At 37.8% G+C, this 20,731-nt stretch overlaps 1 protein-coding gene across 4 annotated transcripts in view; it reads left to right on the top strand.

Annotated features, from left to right (window-relative positions):
- VAV3 (vav guanine nucleotide exchange factor 3) overlaps positions 1-20,731 on the top strand; it is a 202,337-nt gene that overhangs the window by 95,806 nt on the left and 85,800 nt on the right. For all 4 annotated transcript variants that reach the window (XR_012629888.1, XR_012629887.1, XM_074876674.1 and 1 more), the window contains exons 16-18: positions 6,283-6,384; positions 9,147-9,247; positions 17,887-17,909. Coding sequence is in view for 2 of the 4 variants with exons in the window: in XM_074876674.1 (XP_074732775.1) it covers positions 6,283-6,384; positions 9,147-9,247; positions 17,887-17,909 (226 nt within the window). In the remaining 2 variants the exon portion in view is untranslated. The remainder of the gene's footprint in view (positions 1-6,282; positions 6,385-9,146; positions 9,248-17,886; positions 17,910-20,731) is intronic.

The following is a 20,731-nucleotide window of genomic DNA, read 5'->3' as shown; positions in this document are numbered from 1 at the left end:
CCTAAGTCTGATGATATCAAGGGCAACTGAGTAAGATACCTGGATAACTCTTTTCTACACTGAACTCTCTAAACTTTACAGACAAAAGATCTGTTCAGAAATGCAGGATTGACTGAAGATGATGGTCATTCTGCTCCTTGAATGGTGGCTCCGATGGCTGATGTGGAGACAAGAATTGTGTGTCTGAAGAGGAAGGAGACTAGCAAGACAAGCATTTGCAGGTCTTTGTGTTGGTGGTGTAGCAGTGAATTGGTCCCAGTGGGACTAATATTCTGCAAGTAACTTGGAAAGAGAAAGCTTTACTCAAAAGGCTCAGAGGCAGCCCAAGGACATTGCTGTAGCGACTGGAGTAAATCTGGGTATGGGGATATAGCACTATGCAGGAGAGGGCACTCGTGGTTGTCTCTTACGAAAGCTCTGCTGCTGAATTGAGGAGAGAATTGGAAAAATTTTCCTAATTACAGATTCACTCTCTTTCTGTATCCTGACATTTTTGGCTCTGCTAGAGTGTAGGAGTTGAGACAGCCTGGGGAAAAAGTAGAAGAGAGGAAGAGAAAGTACTTTTGACTCCCCACGTTGCTTGTAAAAATAAGAGACAGAGTTTTACCATAAAATGAGGAACATGTTCTGTCATTATTTACCTCAGATTTAAGTATTTCTGGTATATGGGTGACTTCCTGCTCTGGCCACTCATCAAGATTGTTTGACAGCAGAAATTGATAAACCTTTTCATTTGTGGCGAGTCTGGGACACCCCATAGTAGAAGCTGTTGTGGAAGGAGGACTGAGGAGCCTGTGAGAGGGCTTGATTGGTGACTGTTCCACTCTGATGGGGAAGGAACCCAGTTAAGTCCTGAATTAGATTTTCCTAATGCTAGCCACAGAAATTGCTTCAATATGTTTGAATTTTTATAACAATTATGTGTGGGCTCCTTCCCACCCCCCTGCAAGAAATCATCCTTCTGAAGAAGAAAATATATTTAGTATTAAGCTTAAAATTAATGTTGACCTAATATTCAGTTTTTCTCTATGTCTTGGAACATGCCCAAAGGTTGGGAAGTAGAAGGGAAAAGAAGATTTGAGAAGGGTGACGTGTTCTCTTTACTGTGTTGTGGCAGGTCTGCTGTGTGTTCACAGGGTATCAGTATAAGGCTTGAATGCTATAAGAAAAGAACTTCTTTATGGTTGGACATGACTATGGGAAGTTGTATGCTATGCTGTGACTGTTGTTTTTCTGTTGAAGTTATCAGCTTGATTTACTGTATTTAAAAACTCAAAAAATAGTATATGCCAGTGGTTCTCAACCTGTGGGCCACGGACCCTTGGGGGGCTGCAGTGTTGTCACAGGGGGTCCATGAAGGCTTAAAGCAGGTGTGGGGAACGTCCAGCCCAGAGACATTTGGGCTGGCCCATGGCAAGCACTGCACCTCCTTTTCCCACAGCCCCCTCCCCTCAATGCTCCTCTCATACTCGAGCCCCCCACACCCCTGCCCTGACACACTAGTATATTCAGTGCTAGTATGGTTGGTGGGACCCACTTTAACTAGGCGGTTTTTCTCTTAAAGACATTTTCTCAACCCAACGGCCTTCTTTAGGGCCACAACGGGGCTGAAGTCTGTTCCTCCAAGTGGTGGCCCTGGACCCATAAACAAAAATATATGGTGACTGCACACAGACAAACAAGGGGGGAGGTGAAAAGGATATTGTAAAAACTTTTCATCAAATTTTAATGTAAAAATTTTGACATCAAATTCAGAATGGGCCATCTGAGTAAGAAGAGTGTTGATGCTATTATTTTAAGTTCATATGGAATCATTGTAATGAAGTTGTTATCATAGCAGTACGTGCATTAACAGATTAATTTATTTCCCCTTCTCTGCAAATTTGAAGACCCTTCATGAGAGAATTGAAAGAAATATTTGATGCAGTCTAGTGCTTTAAATCTTGAATTAAGTCTTGGTGGTCTGTGGCCACAAAAGGTATTTAAAGGGGGTCTGTGGTGAAGGAAAGGTTGAGAACCCCTAGTATACGCTATTCAGTGTGAAAGGTTTTGTGGAAAAAAATTTCCTATGGCCCTTGTGGTATTTGGGCTTGGACAGTCAGAAATGAGTTGTGCTTAATCTCTAGTTGGAAACTTCTGTGTGGTATCATGTTGGGTTATTTTTGCATTATTTTTGATTTGTTGAAAAGCAATACATTGAAAACTAAAATATCAAACACCATGATTCATAAAGTTCCAAACTTTACATTAAAAGTCTTGCTTCTTGATATATAGCGCTACAGTGCATTATCTCAAATTATTTCAGACTTGTCTGATGTAATGTGTAATGTGACTACAGAACTGGATTTGCCATAATGCAGCATGACTGATCAGGTACTAGAATGTGCAAGAGTTTTCCTGTCCACAGTCAGCTCTGCAATATAAGTTTTTCTACAAAGTTTTCCCTATTCCACCTCTACGTTTACAGTAGATAATACACATTATCTTTTTATTTTCATTGTAGTTTTTTCTGGTTTTTGCTGTATCCTTAATTATCTTTCTTATTGTGCTTCACTTACTCTGTCTTCAGAGTAAGCATATTATTTCTTATTTTGCACTGTTCTTTTCTACTGCCTTTCTGAGAATATTGATGACTGGAAACTTTGCTTTTGCATAAACGTGAATGTTTTTTTGAGCAGTCATGAAATGCCTTGTCTAACATGAATCAACTGATAATGTATCTAAATATTAATATTTTTAATAGACTCTTTATGAAGAGAATCATGAGATAATGGGTAAAATACTGATCTTTTTGAAATGTGATGGACTCTGAAATTTGAGAATGTATTTTGCTGATGTGTAAACTGAAATAAACAAAGACATTTTTCCATTCCTGTTTGACCTCAAATCTGATACAATTAGGATGAATGATTAGAAATTGAAAGGGACAAAAGAAAATTTGAATGTTGCTCTTCTCAGTGAATGCAATGGCATTGTTCGTTTTGAGATGACTGCTTGGAAGTACATTCTAAAGTCTATGCAAAAAGAAAGGCTGAGCAGCGGGTTAGGTTTCTTCTCTTGTAGATTCCTGCTCTTTCTGCACAGGATCCTCTGTAACATGCTGCAGCTCTAGTCCCTTCCAGATTCATTTAATCTGTGGGTGGTATACTTCAGTGGTGTCTCCTTTTGATTCACTGAGCTTTTGTTGTTAGGGATTTTTAGGTTTTTCCTTTTGGGTGATGGGGCTTTGGAGAAAAAAGGGAAAAATATGATATCTTTTGAGTGGTGGGAAGAAGGGCTTGCAGAATTTAAAAGGTCCTTTTGGTTTACTGATAGTTGCTGTGTGCCCTTAAACAAGCTACTCTGGCTCATGCCTTTTAAAAAAAACTATTTCAAAAGTTCTTTGTGCTAGCTTGGCCTTAACCAACAAGGAAATCCATGAAGTTAAATGGTAGTGAAGTGATAGGGAGTATGAAAGATGTGTAGGTGGTGAAGAAAGAACATGTTTTTAGATAAAGAATTTATTGAAGTAATCATTGGACTGTTACAATCACTAAACTAAACCCTGCTGGGGTTTGAAGAAACTGAGGGATTCACTCTTTATGATACATTTTTATGATCCTTAAGAACTGAGTAGTACTTGGAACCAAACTAGTTTCTCCTGTAGGTAATAGTGGACAAGATAAACTGAAGTTTGCATTAAATTCCAAAGTTTGTATTGTATTATATGTTTTCAGTCTTGTATTCTCTACTTATGCAAGTAGGGTAAATGTATGCAAATTTTAGCATACAGTAGAGAGCCAAAGTTGTACAGGCTGTTTATCTGGAGAAATCTTCTGTCTTGTTTAGGACATTATAATCTGATAATTTAGTCCATAGGTGCAATAAAACAATTTATGTTGAAAGAAGGTGGAGGGCCTTGTGACAGTGCTTCTGTGAGGCAATCGCTTCATTCTTTGCAATTTTAGCACAATGCTTTTTTTCCTCTCAAGGATAACTTTCTCTGTTAAGGACTGTAAAATGAAATTGAATGGCTTTATAAAATATAAAGAAACTTAAATATTACTTTTACTATAAAGAAGAATGAACACCATGTGTCATCTTTGTTCTGTTAATAGGAGGTATATTTTCAGGAGTTCATGTATTTCAATCTTTGTGGAAGATTGCCTGAGAGAAGAATGGAAGAGAATTTTTACATACGAAATGAAGCTATATAGTCATATGCTTGTGTTAAACACCTGTCTTTTTTTTTTTTCTTTTCATCCACTATCCTTATTATTTTTGAAGATTGATCCTGTTCTAATTGAATGAATGGAATTTTTTCTTTGGTTTGTTCCTGAAAAATGGTCAGGTTGTTAGGACTAATTTGATATGCTTTCAAATCTGTTGAGTTTCTGCATGTTAGGCTGATAATTTGGACATGGTTTTGCAAGCAGTCTTGGTCTGAACCAAATGGTAAACAAAAAGCAGCTTTTGTTGGGAGCATAAGTACTTGTTCTAGGGAGCTTTCAGGATTGTCCATAGGTAACTAACTGTGTAGCCTAAGAGGTTTTAGCAGCCCCTTGGCAAACATGTTGTGAAATATAGGCCTTGCTCTGCAGAGTTAACAGCCCCAAAACGATATGCTGTTCTCTTGGTTTAAGAAGTTTTTTACTTTTTTTTGAGATAAATTTTATCCTGATACCTGTACCTTCCTGCTGTGAATGGGTAGCACCCATGCCTGTTCTAGTTAGCAGTGGTTGTGGTATTGACATCTTGCGTATCATAGCAGAGAGAGACACTAGTGAGCTAGTTAAAACAGTACTGAGTGTAAGGTTATTCTCAAGCATAAAAGCAATATCCCATTTGCTTTTCGAGTACAGTTTCATTTTCAGGAGGTGGATTAGAAGACTGACCTTTCTGACATTAGGTACTTAAAGATTCTCTGAATGTTTTTTTCATAAGCCTTTTCATTCAGTCCTGGAGAGATTGATGCTTGCATGGTTACCTATATTTATGTTTCATTGCAATTTGTGGCTGGTCTATGTTTTAGTCGAGAAGTTATCTATAATACATAAAAATGAAACTTATCTAATAAGTATCTCCAACTTTAATGCATGAATTTGTAATTTTGTGTGTTGGAAAAGCTTCTGATCTTTCCTTTGAGTGTTGCAGATTCTTGTATTCTCACCCTCAGGATTTTTTTTCTTATTTTAATTCCTATGTATCATACATTCCTATGTTTTTTGCTAGAAAAATACCAGAAATTTATGGAATCCTAAGCATTCTAATATAAATCATACTTAAAAATGCATTGATCCTTACTATATATATATTTTTTATTTGTCTGATAAAGTCTAGCTTAATATGAAATTATACACCTAGCAATTCAGTGTTACTAGTATGGATGGTGTTAAGCTACTTTGGGGGTGTTATTGAATAAAAAACCACCAGAAAACAAAAAACAAATCAGTTGAAAATTCCTGTTCTCCTCCCTGTCTTGGAAATGGGGAAGATGACAGGAAAAAATTGAATGGATTACTTAATAAAATTTAAATAAACCTGCAGTCACCAGTACAACAAAATGATGAGTGGGTCATTTTAAAATTACACTTTCGCTTTTGATAGGGATCAGTAGGGAGGATAAACCAAACACATGTACAGTAATGGACCAGTGAGTGCTTTGGGCATAAATTTGGTCTTTGGAAATAAGTCTGTGAATAGTGTGTTGGTACCTTCGCAGTGTGAACAGTGATCTTCTGTTTTATTTGTTAAATTAAGTGTGTGTAGCAACAGCTGTAGGCATTGGGCAACACATTTAAGAAAGACTAGTCAAACCCCAGTAAATATTTTCTAATTGCTTTTGAAATCACTCTTGTTAGCCAGTGTATTGCTGCATAATTGTGACCTAGCTGTCCCAAATGTGCTGCTCATGTTTTCAAATGTGGTGCTTCTCAGTATAAACTGCTTTTCCTTGTACATCCCTATAAAAAAATATTTGAGAATGAGAAAGTGAGCATTCTTTTGGTCCATAAAATGATCCTAGTTACTTGAACAGGAATAAAAACCAGATGATGTTTGTTTTGATGGATAGTTTTCTAGTTATTGTCAGCTGGGTGTATTTTAAATGACCAGTCTGCGTAATATTATAATTTAGACTTCATTTCAAGGTATGTGGTAAAGTCCATATTTCTGGTTCACCTCAGTGAAGAACATCAAAGTGTAAATAAAAGTAGTTCTTCATGGATTCAGATTTTCTGCTGTGAATGCTGCATTATGTTCTAGATTTCATTGGTTTAAAGCAGATTTTCACTTTTTTTTTAGGTCAAACATACGGCCAGAGTATGCGGATACAAGCTTTCATGAGTTCAAAATGCATACCTTCAGTCGTGTGACATCTTGCAAAGTCTGTCAGATGCTTCTGAGGTAAGCTTTTCAAGTATTGTTTTTTTTTATCCCAGGTGAAGTATCTGAGTCAAAGGAACATGTGGAAACACATGGCTAGCTGGTTACCTGTCCAAGACAGACAAGCCATGAAATCCTACGTAGTATTTCTTGTTGTATTAACAAGTTTTTATAATAAAATTTTCAAATATTAACAGGAGTGCTGTTAAAAGCTCAAGATGCTCCTCATTTATAAGAAGGCTGCTTTATCATGATTCTCTTATGAGAATTACTTTAATAAAGGAGTTCTTGTGGAACAGTAAATAACAACTGTTTTGTACAGTTTTGACTACTGTGGCTGTTCCATGAGGCCTGTTGCTGTAGACCACCAGTTACAAGAACAGATAGAATATTTTTTCAGAAAATCAGATTATGATGATGCTTATAAATGTTTGATATGGGGAGGTTGATTTGTGAGATGGAAAATAACTGTGAGGCATTAATAGCCATTTCTGAACCAGAGATATGTAGACAAATTGAAAATAGATGTTGCAAAGCTAGTTAAGAAATGCTAGCAGGAAACTTAATGCTTTCATCAGCAAGGATTTGTAAGGCTAACTTAAGCTAAGAAATTCCATGTTTTCTGCCTCTTTCCTCTGAAACACACACATGCTTGCACATCTGTAGTTTCTCATTCATTATTTCAGCTATCTTTTAGGAGCTACCTTGAATTTTTTGTAAACATGGAATGTCCAATGGTATAGAGGTATATACTGAACCTAAATTTCATAGTGTAAGTTAGAAATGCAAAAGCTTTGTAAACTTTGGCCAGTTCAGGTGCTCATAATGGGTTGCCCAGAGAAGCTGTGCATGTCCCCACTTCCTGGCAGTGTTCAAGACTGGGTTGGGTGGGACTTTGAGCAACCTGGTCTAGTGGAAGGCAGGGGGGTTGAAACTAGGTGATCTTTAAGATCCCTTCCAACCCGAACCATTCTATGATTCTGTGATATGATTCTACGTTGCATATCATTTATGTTCAAAAAAATGTAGCCATAGCATTTTAGAAAGGGCATTTGAAGTATGGGTAGTGGTTTTGATAAGCACAGGCATGGAATAAAATAACCTCAGGTATGTTTCTCCCTGTCTTGTATTTTTTCCTTTAGCAACCTTTTTCCTGAACAGTTAGACTGATCTGGATTTTCAGAGATTATTTCTTTTTAGTTTTTTTTTTCCTCTCAATGCAATAAGGTCTAAGTGACTATGAAAAGTGGTGCAGACATCCTGAACTTAGAGATGGTAGAGCTAATTTCTGAATTGGAAGCAGTATAGTTGAGTCATTGTGTCTCTGTTACTGCGCTAGCTGCTGTTGCTGAGAAACGGCTGTCTTGCTTCCAGGACACAGCCCGCGTGATGCTGCATTGTTCTGCATAGGCATGCCAATTGCTCAAAGATAGCTTGGGTATCCCCAAGTGCTACCTTGTGGTATATAGACATGTCCCTGGATATCTAAATTGCATTGAAAGCCTACTGGACTTAGCCTCATAAAGTGCCTAAATCGCTTTTTAAAATGGATTGCAATTTTAAGTTTCAAACATAAACTAATGTGTAAATACTTGGAAAAAAAATCTGAACTTTAGTGCCTAATCTGTAAGTGGAGGTAAAATCCTTGTCTTAGAAGCATCTGTAGTGAAGGATAATGTTACGTCCTATACTTTTACATAGAGAATCTTGCATTCCTGTGTAGCAATAAGGAAAAAAAAAAAAGGAAGACTGCATTAAAATATTTTTATACTTTCTACTTATTTGTCTTTAAGTTTGTGTATTCCAATACTTAAAAATACTGAGCTTCTGAATTTAATTAAAAATATATTTCATCACTAACAGTCTGGAAATTGCTGTAGTAAATAGCAGTTGCTGTACATTTCGTTCAGGTTTAACTTGTTTAATCCTGTGTTTCATATGAGACACCTGATTTTCTTTTGAAGCTGAAGGTGTTATGTGAGACTGGGATGCATAATCACTCCAAACTGGTCAGGATAATCTTGGGGACAGACAAGTCTACAGTGAAGAGCAAGCAGCTACATCAGTAGATGGAACTCATATAATTGCTCGGTGGTACACGTAAAGAGCTGTTTCCCTGTTAGCCATTCAGTGGATTGTACCTAAGAGAAAAGCCATGCACAAATCTGAAAATAACTCAGTTCCCCCAGACTCAAGTTTAGATTCCAATTCATTAAGGGGAATTGGAGAACATTTAGAGTAAGGAAAGTGACTCCTTATTTAGCAGCTCTGAATATTAACTAAAATGTACCTGGATATCTATAAATATCTATATTTTAATTTTAATAGACAAATTTAAAGTAAAGAATATTTTCAATATAGCCTATAAACTCTTACTGCTTAAATATATATATTCAAACTTACAACTCTCTTGAAATGGATCATATTCTTCAGGGTGGCTAGGCAAATTCATATAGAAATGAACTGTAGAACTATAGTAGGATAGATACATAATGGTACAATTTCAGGTGCACTGTGCCAAAGTTGCTTTGGGCTAAATTGAAATGGAGATTGTTATTCTACTAGTAGTCCAGAAGAACTATCTGGTTGTGATTTTTTTAAATGGCTAGTAGTGACAAAAAGCAGACGAGCTGCTTGTCAGTTGTCACTTTTTCTCGAGCCTTTAAGGACTATCATTATGCAGAACAGCAAATGACTTCTAATACCCTCTGCCATGTCTCTTATTTCCTTTATGCATGGAATTTATCACCTCTAATGTATCGCTACCTAATTTTATTTTACAGGGGAACATTTTATCAAGGCTATTTATGTTCTAAGTGTGGAGCTGGAGCACACAAAGAATGTTTAGGAAGATTAGACAATTGTGGCAGAGCTAATTCAGGTGGTAAGTCATTTTTATTGTTAGAATACCATTTTTAATTAGGACATAAAACTTGCTAGATATAATTAAGGTTTAATTTACCTCTAATTTGTGTTTATTGTAACATACATACTTGTGAAACTACCATTTATAAGCACAATTAGAATTGCCTTTAGAATTCATAGGGATTTTTATTGCTACTAAATTGAAATGTTTGAAAGCAGGAGAGAACTGTTATAGGTCAAACCCAATTTCTTCGTCAATGTCGCATACAAGAAGGAATTGCTCTCATTTTAATCTGCTCATATGTTACACCTGCTGGACAGCATATCATCTATCATCCCTGTGGTCCTCCCTTTATGTCTATGTCAATTTTCATATTTTCCTCTCAGCTCCTAAAGCCGTTTGTGTTGCCTCAGCTTCCTCTTTCATCTCTTTGGTTTCCATAGTTTCTGTCTACTCACAATATTCACAAAAAGGTGATTGATAGCTCTCTACTTCTCACATCTAAGGGCCATTTTTTTTTCTTCTTTGTTTAATCGATTGCTATACTCTGTGAGTTTCTTCCCTGGCCATTGTCACTTTGCAATTCCCCTATTCTTCTGCTCTTTGGGACCTTAAGGACTCTCCTGACTTCAGTTATCGTTTGGTGTCCCTCAGATGACTCCAAATTTGACGTCTTCCCTTTCTGCTCGGTACTGTATCTGTAATCTGACATCTTCTGGATCTCCCACTGCTAATGCTAAATGCTATCTCTCATCGTTTGCCTCCCATCCCCGGCAGTGAGTTTGTTGCACTACAGTCAGCTAGTCACATAACCATAGTGCCATTTTTGACTCTTCCCTCTGTCCAAGTTTTTAACTATTCTTTCTTCTTTCTAGAGATAATTTGGTGCTGATGGGGGGGGGGGGGGGGGGGGACATCTGACAAACACACAACACACACCCCCCAACCCCTGAATTTCTCTCCCCATTAATATGTTTGAATTCCTGTTGTTTGAATGTGTTTGAAAGAGAAAAGCAGTTGGAATGCGTGATGATTTCTGGAAAGTGTAGTTGTATATGTTGGGGAAGTTTCTATTTAATTCTTCTTCTCAATTCTCTAAAATCTCTGCTTTCCGTTCCAGAATTATTTTGTAATAGCTTATGAAGTGTCTCATGTCTTGAGTATCTCACAAAAGCTACTTCAACCTCCTCCGTTGGGTTTTCTTTTTGACATTACTATCTACAAACTTTACAAAATGTTGTTGCAGAGAGAATCTCTTTCCCACTGCTTGAATTACATTATGACTTAGTCTGCTGCTCTTCACTCAGCTGCTGCTTCAAGATTTTGGCTCTAGCTTTTTATTCATTTCAAAATTGTATAAGCTTCTTTCTGTCTTTGTCCCTGTTTGCGTTACGCCCCGACTACTACTTGGCTTTTGGCTCGCTTTGCTATTTGCTTGCTTGATTCTTTCATGAAATCACCAGGATGGCAGGTACTGACTTCTGCTGCAGTCAGTGAACTTTATTTTCTCTGTTGCTTTCCTGTATCGGAGATCTTACATGCTATCCTCCAAGTCTGGACTTTCAAAAAATAATCTTTTGTAGATCTGAAAACCATACAGGCAATCATGGATTTCAATGAAAATTACTGTTTTGGAACACAGCTTTTTTGTACTATGTCCTACGGATATTCTAAAGAAAATAAATACTTAAAATTACATTAAAATTTGAATATTTTAAAGCAATAACATTTAAATTAATAGAGTAGAAAAACAGATACTATTCTTCAGGAGAGCTATCTTCTGTGGTGTAAACCACCCCATCTTCTACTTTTTCTTTCTTTTGCACCTTCTGTTTTAATTGCTTTTGTAGTTTTTATTTTAATTGGATAGCTGGGACCCCGGGAGGCAGAGGCTTGTCTTTCTATTCCTTTGTAGAGATCTGTGGACACATATGGTGCAATGTGTATCAGTAAGAATGACCATAAATGCCTAGATAACACAAGGTTTGTTTTCTTGCAGTTTTCCTGCATATATACTTAAGTAATGCTGTACACGTGCTAGAGGGAACAAAATAAAGAAAAAAAAAAAATCACATTTCTGCTGCTTTGTAAGTGGAATAAATTATAATTTTACAACTTCAAAGGAGAAGTATGTTATTTTGGATTTTACATTAAATTATTGCCCTGATTTTTGTAAAACGATACTCTACTGAGGCTTTCTTCAGTGAAATTGGCAGCAACTGGATTGTTAAGATACTGTTTTGTGACATGCTTAGCTTACATCCAGGTGTTCTCCTCTCTGTCCTCTCTTCAAACTTCTCTTTCTCTTTTTCAGTCTATCTTCTGTGCAAAGGCTCCCAGATTTCTGTAGCTCTAGTATAAGCCATAAGAGTTGTGTATCTTCCACCTGCTTGTGAGGCAGAATGACAGGAGGTGCTAGGCTGTGGCATCCTTACGTAGCTGCAAAAACAAACTCTAAATTACAGTTCTTGCAGTGCTCCCCCTTGCTCTATGAATGAATGACTATGGAAGGGACAAATGGTTTTGGCCACCTTATTGAAAATGTGTCCTCTCTCCACCCGATGAGGGACTTTGGCCAATGAGTAGGAAGGGAAATCTTGAGATTCTTCTGTTATTTTCCATTTTACTCTTTATTTGCCTTTTTAAAGAAAGAAGCGTTGATTGAGCAGTGCTGCCCATTCATAATGCACACAGAGTAAGGAAAGGTTTGAGGAGCTTTACCAGTTTCTGCTTTCCTATACGGTCCAGCAAGGGATGGGACAATTCAGAGTCTTTTTAAATACTGGTTTGTGTAACTTGAGTATGAATGATTTTCCAGATCTATGTTTTCACTTTTCCAGTGTTATGCTGAGAAATGAAGTCTCCCATAAGTTATCTACCATGCCTGCCATGTTATAAAATGTTATTAAAGAAACGCAGACACAAAGATACAATGTAAAATTCAACATTTTCACTGCATTATGCTCTACATGTACAAAATTCCAAAATAGTTTTAATTTTGAAGCTTTTCCTTTTGAAATCTAGAGAAATTAATTTATGATCAGTTTAATTTTTATAGTGGTGTCATTCACTGCTCCTGTGGGAAATTGGCAAAGGTGGCCTGAGAGTGCTATTAGATAAGAAATTGTGGAGCATAGCTGGAATGCTTCGGTAGTAGCGTATTGCTATGTATTTCTTTGCTTTCTAGGGGACTATTACAGCCTTTTTCACAGGGCATAATGGACGTGAAACAAACATCCTTTTAGGAAACTGGACATTTTTATTCCCCTGTCAGGTGGTATTAGTTACTTCCACAGATATGGAATATATATATATCTCCCATGATATATGTGTGGTCTGTTTAATCTGGTGTTCTGTCATTCTGCCAACGGTTGATTCCAGACGCTTCACAGGAAAGTGCAAATCCTCTGTGTGGTGGACAATGCTCAGGAATGATGCTACTTTCTTAATCCTGTTAAATTTTCTTTTTATCTTTTTGGTGTTTTAAGAGTGTTTACATCTTGTTAATACTTCTGCATAGCTTCCCAATTTTTGTTGACAGAATTATCTAACTGCGTTTCAGAAGATTTGGAACAGTGAGTTCTGTAAAGTTTTTGTTTGGCTTTTGGTTTTTGTTGGGGTTTTTTTGTAGGTTGCATATCTTATCCTGGTTACGTTTGACTTTTTTACCTTTTTACTTTAACATGTGTCTTTGGGTTTTTGTGAGAAGAGTTGATGGAACTCTTGACTGACTGTTTCTGTATGAAAAATATAACTTCTCATGACCTCTTCTTAGTATACTCTCTGAACTGAATAGTCTTGAATTTTTTTAATTATCTCTTCATAAGTAGAACTTTTTCTATGCCTCAAAGAATTTTCATTCCTATTTGGCAGACCATTTCTATTTTCTATTTGAAAAGAGGTGATTAGAATTCAAAACCCTTCAATGAGAATATACCATTAAGTATCTTAAAGGCATTTGAATTTTCCACAGCATTTTCTGGTTTTGTACAGTTTAAAATTTTGTTTTCTTTTTAGACAACTGAGCAGATGTTTTTGCTAGTCTTTCTGAAATGATGCTTAGAACCTCCCTGAGTGGATTAAATCCTTTTGTATTTCATTCCAAGTCACAGTTTGTGAAAATTCTAAAGACAGACATCCAAAGACAGATGAAACCTTTAGAATGACGAATTTCATAACTATCAGATTTAGATGATACACTTATGAGAGAAACATTGACAAAATTTGAAGATAAATTGCTGTGTTGTCATGCTATGCCTTATACTCAAACATATGCCAGCTCTTCAGATGTTTTGCTTCAAAGAAGTCCAGTTCAACAGACTATAAAAGTTGCAATGATAAAAGATGCAGAGTTAATCAGTTGAATTAATAAATAGAACAAAATGTCTGCATTTAGCCCTTGGGGTTTTTTTTCTTATTGTTCCTGCCCTTGTTGCCATAAATCGGCAGTGCTGGTTGAAGTCTTCTGTGCTCATTTCTGTCATGATTGATTTAACTTTTTTTCCTGCTGAAATGCTGCCCTGTACACGCTCAAGTAGTCCTCTGCATTTTCATATATTTTTATGCCCTATCACTTAATTTTTCTTGACTTGAAATCCTCCATGCCCCCTCTTTTTTGATAATGTTCTGATGAACTCCTTCAAGTTTGATTGTGCAGTCTTAAATGCAAGGCCTTACGAAATACTTAAACACAAGGATTACAAAAAGGATGCACATCTTTCTCAGACAGGGCCCTTTATAAGGACATATGTGGTGTTCCTTTCTTTGATGCCTGGTGTGGAGGTCTCCTCTTCGCTTTCTACCTCTTCTGGCTTCTCAACTGCATTCCTATGCCTTATTTCAAGGCACAGGACAATTTTACTCATCTGGTGATGCTCTCCCACTAGTTGGAAGGGTTTATATTTGGGAATGGTTAAAAGTGGGACCTTTGGTAAGCGGGTGTAAGACATACCTTTAGTAGACCAAGGGAGAAGCTGTGTCACTCGTTATTCCCACTTTCACTGTACAGGTTGTTCTGTGGCCCTTGCAATTTCTGCAGAGGTCCTCAAGACTGATAAAACAGTATCCCTCTGTCCAGAACATACTGCAAAACTCCTGTCTGTTTCCTAGTCTGAACCAGCAGAATTAACAACTCATTTCTATTGCCAGACTGGAATTTTTCCAACTCCATCTAATTATATTGAATTAAGTATTCTTACGCAAATGTTTACTGGTTCCACAGACTATTGAACATTTCAATTAGATGACCCACCAATAATGGTTCTAGAATCTGAAAATGTTTTGAGTATTTTAAATATGGTGCCAAACCCACGAAATTTTCTTCTTTATATTGCTGTTCCCAGGGAATGTTTGAAACCTCTCTAATCAGGGCATAAATGGATTAGAAAAACATGAACTGGGCATTTTTATAGTACTTTTTAGTTAATTTATGCATGATTCCTTTCTCCTTCAGGTAATTCCATTGGAAAAAGTAGTACATTTCCTTAGGTGGAAAAGAAGTTTCTTGAACTGTGTGATGAGCTTGAAAGAAAACGTTACCATATGAATGGGTTAAGTTTAGAGTTGCTTTCATATGGTAATGTGTATGCCAAATAATATGCTTCATGCTGTTTATGTAGAAATTGCTTGCTATAGCACATTAGAGATTATTCATAAAAAGCATGTGTTTTTGACATCTAAAAAGAAACCAGCAGCTTTCATTGTTTACCTTTTTGCTGGCTTGATCAATAGTTGCAAAATTGCTGGCTCTCCTCCAAACCTACCGTGTCAACAGAATTGACAAGTAAATGCTCAAATCCCAGAATGTTCATTGGAGTTATGCCACTTTTTATTTACCTGCAACAAAGGTTGATCTGTATTGTTTAACTAACCATCCTTGCTCAACCTGAACAAAAGTCACTTGGGGAGCTTGATATTTTGTGCAGAGTCCTACACTGTGGTACTTCTAGGTCACAATTTGATTTTGTTCTGACTTTGCAATGACTGGCTAAATGACTGGAAAGGAGGAGGTAGTCCCACAGCTTCTTCAAAGTGGCTTACTTCAAAATTTTAAATATTTTGAATTTCCTTTTAAAATAGGAAGGTGAGTAGTTTACTACTTAACATGTAAATCCAGCTGGTCTGTTGCATCCCTGAGGAGCAGCTTATTCCCACTTTCTGATCTGTGTTATTGAGGCCAGCTGTTGCTTCTGATGCTTTTGTAGTAAAATATAATTATCAAAATGTGACCCAATGGTATCATGGCCTCTGTGAATAAACAAAAACCCTAAAAATTGTTCTGACCTGTGGCAGTAAAAGTAGCTAGCTGTCAGAACTGAGAACTCGCTCACTTGGTAATTTCATTGGCACATTGGTGATGAGCAGGAACTTGAATTAAAATTGTCATGTGTAAAGCATCTGCTGGTGGATATCCTCAGACATTCATTTTTCCCCCAAAATAGAAATAAATAGAAATGAGGTTTTTTGCTCCTGTGTGACATTTGGAAAAAAGATCTCTCATGAGGAAGCAATTCACATAATTCAATATTCTGAATATTGAATATTCTGACATACAGTAATATTCAAACTGTAATGGAATAACAAGACAGGCATAAGTCTTACTTTTTGAATAGGCTTTTTTGTGGAAATACAGATACTGGATATTTTTCTATTCCTGAAGTGTTAATAGTGAATTCACCAGTGGCATTTTGGTCTGTCAGTGTTGGCAAAGTTTTGGGCTTCCTTTTAAATCCAATCCCCCCACCTCCCTTTTCACGAAATTTATGTGAGTTATCAGGAGTATTTATTACCTTCCTGTGTAGTGATTTCTTAAATCCAATTATTGAAAATTAGTGAGTTTCTTAATTATTTATTATGAAAAATGTTGGGATGCTGCAGTCACCAAATGGAACTAATTCTCTAGTTGGGTTTGGGATATTTCCTAGATGTAAAAATAATATTCAACAGCAGCCATTAAAAATCAGATTAATTTATTCCCATTGGAGGATAGAATGACATTTCCATTTGATTTTTTTGATAAGAGATCCACACAAGTAAATATAGGCCATAAAAAAAAAAAAAAAACCCAAAAAAAAACCCACAGAAAAAACCCCCAAGCAAACAACAAAAAACCCCTAAATCTGGATTTGAAGTTTTGGCCCCCTGCAAGTATTTGCCTAAATGACTTCCCATTGTTTGAAGTAATTTATAATGCTGAGATGAAACATTCAAAAAAGGTGATTTCATTCCGATTTTGGCAAAAATTCTGAAAGGCTTATCAAATTGCAAAAGTAAATACCAAAACTATTGAATTTCAGCAGCACTTAGGCAACTAATTCCCTCAGGCTCTTTAGAAAACCTCAGTAGTCTACCTACATCTCCTCCTTTGGGCAGGCTTATTTTTCTTCTCTTTGCTCACTATACAAATGCAAATTAATACTTTTGGAAAGGTTATAATCATAAAAGTGTTTTCTGTGGATGACAAGATGATGTGTCTTTGGCGCGCTGTATGAGAGAGGAAACCATAACTGAAAGCGTACGTGAGAAGAGAGCTCTGCCAGTGGTAAACAGGCTGTGCCTCCCTGGCCTGGCCCAGAGTCCTCAGCTGGTGTGCTTGGTCTCGGCATGCCTTATCATCTTTGCATAAAATGCTAGAAAGCCAAAGATTTTTTTTTTCCCACACTTCACTATTTAATGTAATTTTTTTTAGCAGAACAATGTACTTGCAGTTAAAGCTCTTTAGTTGATTTACTGTGAATATGGCTTACTGTTTGTAAGATGTTACAGTAAAAGTTTTCAAATGTGATGACGTGCAGATCAGTCACGTGCAGTTTGTGCTTTGCCTCAACAGTGTGTGCAGTGCTAGAGAACGCACACAGGTAAATACAGCTGTGTGCTTTGATAAGGCACTGAACCAAAATCTAGAGAACACCCAAATACCTGTTATCAGTTCAGACATTCAAAGAAAAATGTAAAAAAGCATCCCTGTTTGTGTCTTTTGTGATGTGTGGAGGTATGTGCGTGCAAAACTTACTGTCTTGATGCAGTCCTTCTGCTGACCCATAGGACTTGATTTTTTTTTTTTCCCCCCTCATTTTTAAATAGTACAAGAAAATTCATAGCAAAAGAGGCAAATAAACCACCGGTGGCTTCAGTGTCTGTGGTATACTAATGCAATGTTGCATTGAACTTAAAGACACTAAATATATAACATTTTGAAGCTAAAGGTATACATCTTATCTTGATACAGGTTGGCATGCTATGAAAAGACAGAGGCAAGGAGAAGTGTAGAGTCGACTTGCAATGAAGAACTGTAGCTTTTGAATTCCTGATGAGTCAATGTTGATAAAGTATTTTTGAATTGCTCTAAAAGTTTCTGAAGCGTAGCGCAGCAGGTGCCGGTGCCGCTGGCAGGGAGCGCAGCACGCCCGGCAGCACGGCCCGTGCCCCAGCGCCGGCTCGGCGCAGCCCGGCGGCACCAATGAGCGGGGCGGAGGGTGCAGCGGGGTTTGCACAACAGGACCTGGCGAGCCCCGGGCTGCCGGGGCGGCTGCAGGGATCGGGTAGCGAAAGAAGGCAGCAGTGTTTTCTGTAATGCAACACAGCACAGGCTGAGACTGCTATATAAAAAGCGGACAATTTACAGTCGCCAATAATGCCAATTTTTACTTATGTTTCAGAACACGGGAACCTGAAACATGAGGTAAGGATTCACTTTCCTTTGCATGTGATGTTTGTTTTGTCGGTGACATAAGAGCTCCTTATTTACTTTGTACACGTGCTGTTGGAGCAGGTATGTTTTTCTTCTGCGTTTAACAACAGATTTCTTTAGAGTGGTGGAAAATAGAAATTGTCTATGAAACATGCTATTCATAATTAAATATAAATGTATTCTAAGTGTGATTCCATGTTCAGTTGGTATGGCTTAATGCTGAGAGTATTGGAGAGGTAGAGATGTGTTCTTTAAGTTACAGGTAAAAAAAGCTACATTGCTTCACAACTGATGTCTAGATCCTTACTGTTCCTAGACCAAATCTGGCAGTAGAGTAAAAAATAATATTTATATTTTTTTAAAAGCTGGTGAGTCCTGCTTGGAATAACTTGCTAGTGTACTAGTCTCTGCCATGCCAGACTGTGGGGCGATCAAGGATTGGCAGGACAGTGTTTGCTTCTAAATGTAAAAAGACTTCAGTTGCAAAGCTGTCCAGTGGTTACGGAGTTTATATGATCTGGAGAGAATGGTCAAATGGGCCTTGTACAGAGGGGCTGCCGTGGTGCACATAGTGTACCCTGCTGTCAGCCCAAGAAGGCTGCAAAGCTACCCTGGATTATTTTCTCACCAGTTCCTGGTGGATTGCCGCTGAAGTACAGAAGGGCATGGCAGCTGGGTTTTCTGTGCCAATTCTGACAAAAGAGGCACAGCACTTTAAATGTAGAGTATGATTGTTTCTAGTGTCTTTTTTTTAGATCAGAAGATTATGGTAATTTAACTGGGTAAATGACGCACTGGTCGTGAACAGTGTACGAGGGTGTATGTTACTTCTCTCCATAAGCATGTACGTGTTTGATGCTATCACTGAAATGGGTAGTGGAATTGCAAGGCTGTTACTGCTGACAGGACTGATGCAGGGGGGGTTTGTGTGCAGGTCTGACCACATCTGTGCTCTCTGATGTTTGAGCTGTTGTGGCATTGCTGTGACCCTGCGGCAGGGGCCGGTGTGGGGAGACCCGGCACACCCTGGCGAGCTCCATGGCCGTGGGCCTCCGGTGGGTGCAAGGCACAGCAGCGGGCACTGGCTTCCTGGGGGCCTGGAAGGGGAAATGGCGAGGTGGCCTGGGAGGAGCCTCCGGGTGAGGAGAGGGCTGCGCTACCACAGACCATGCCTGTGCCTGAGGCACTGCTGCCTGCCCGCTCTCCTATCTGCTCGCTCAGCTGTGCCTCCTGCCATGTGCTGCCTGGCTTTACCCACTAAGTAAGGGCACTCTGAAATATGGAAACTACAGCATGGTCCGTTTGCCTAATGCTCTCCCAGTACTGCAGCTGACAGGCAGTGCTGGGGAGCCATAAACAGATTGCTACTGGGCCTTGTGGATGAGGTTGTTAGACTCAGTAAAGCTAACTGTGGTGAACATACGGTGGCTGGATGAAGAAAACATGTATACTGGTTGTATCTAGCCCCTCTTGCTCCTCGACTTCTAACCCCCTAGCTTGATTCGTAAATCTTTTTTGCGAGAAAAAAATGGCTTCCTTTCTGGAGCTATTGATTTGCTATTGACTGTTGAGTTGATCCAAAATGTTAGGATTGCTTTCATTTTTACCAAGACTTTTGTATAAGTGCCTGATTTAATTCTGTCTGTGCAGAAGGAAACTTGAGCATAGATGAGGATCTGCCATTTTGGAAAACAACATGGATTTAGATTTCATACCAGTAGTGTAATAAAGTATACTGGTGCATACAGCTCAAGAATTATTTCCTTAAAGTTGTTTTCCATCCAGTCCTTTGGTGTATATGACTTACGTTATCACAGAAGTATTGTATTTTTTTTAATTTCAGTTAAACATTTCTGTATCTTCATGCCTGTTTTTCCCACTCCTGCCCCATTCCTTCTCTCGTGCAAATCTGTGGTTACTCACCACTCTGCATCAATCTTTATCAGCAGTACAGCCTTCACTTAAAAAACATAACTAGGATGTAATTGAGCCTTCTGTTCTTATTCAGTAATATTACCTTCATTGTAGCATCAGTTTTAAATTTTTCTTCTTTCCACTGCAGTTGAAACAAAACTTGCATCCTTTCTTTAATTAGAGTTGTGGAGTACAGAGAGAGTATGTCCAAAGACTCAGGAGTTTGAAAGCTGTTTTTAAACTAAGCTTTTCATTTCGCCAGCTTGCTACAGGGTTTAGTAATTTGGTTGTGCCTCAGGTTACTGCTTTCTGGCTTGTCTTGGTGTGTGTCCTGCATCAGCTTATATCAACTGCAAGTAAATTGGAGCAACCTAATTGTTCCCTTTGTTATGCAATGTGCTTTTCTGTGCTTGGTTTGATTAAATAAATACGTGAATCTTCGTGCAAGCTACCAGTTAAAGCAAGTTTGCAAAAGCAGATCAGTAGTTCACAGATACGTGTTATTTCACATTGAAATTTTCAGGGATTTTCAGTGTCTTGGAGTATAAAATACATTAAAATTTTTTTTTAAAAGAAGTCTCAATCTTGTCAGAGAGCTGCTGATTTCACACAGCTCTTGTTCATCCAAATTTAAAAGAAAGAGGAGGTGAGTTAGTATATTTTAGTACTTGCCCAGAAAACAAGAAAATTAAGAAATCCATAGGAAATTCTAGCTACCTTAAGTACAAAGTAGGAATACTGAAAGTTTCTACCGTATTAAAGCAATGCAAGCAGCTTTGATACTTTCGTGTTTGTGGACATTATCTGGGGTAGATAATGCCAAACTACATATTTTTCCACTGTCCTGTTCATAAATTACTAAAAAATAAATTTGTTCTTGAAATCAAAAGATATTGATG

The sequence above is a fragment of the Strix uralensis genome, chromosome 8, assembly GCF_047716275.1.
Source record: "Strix uralensis isolate ZFMK-TIS-50842 chromosome 8, bStrUra1, whole genome shotgun sequence".
Lineage (NCBI taxonomy): Eukaryota > Metazoa > Chordata > Aves > Strigiformes > Strigidae > Strix > Strix uralensis.
The sequence above is the reverse complement of the archived record's forward strand: the minus strand, read 5'-3'. Positions and strand labels throughout refer to the sequence as shown.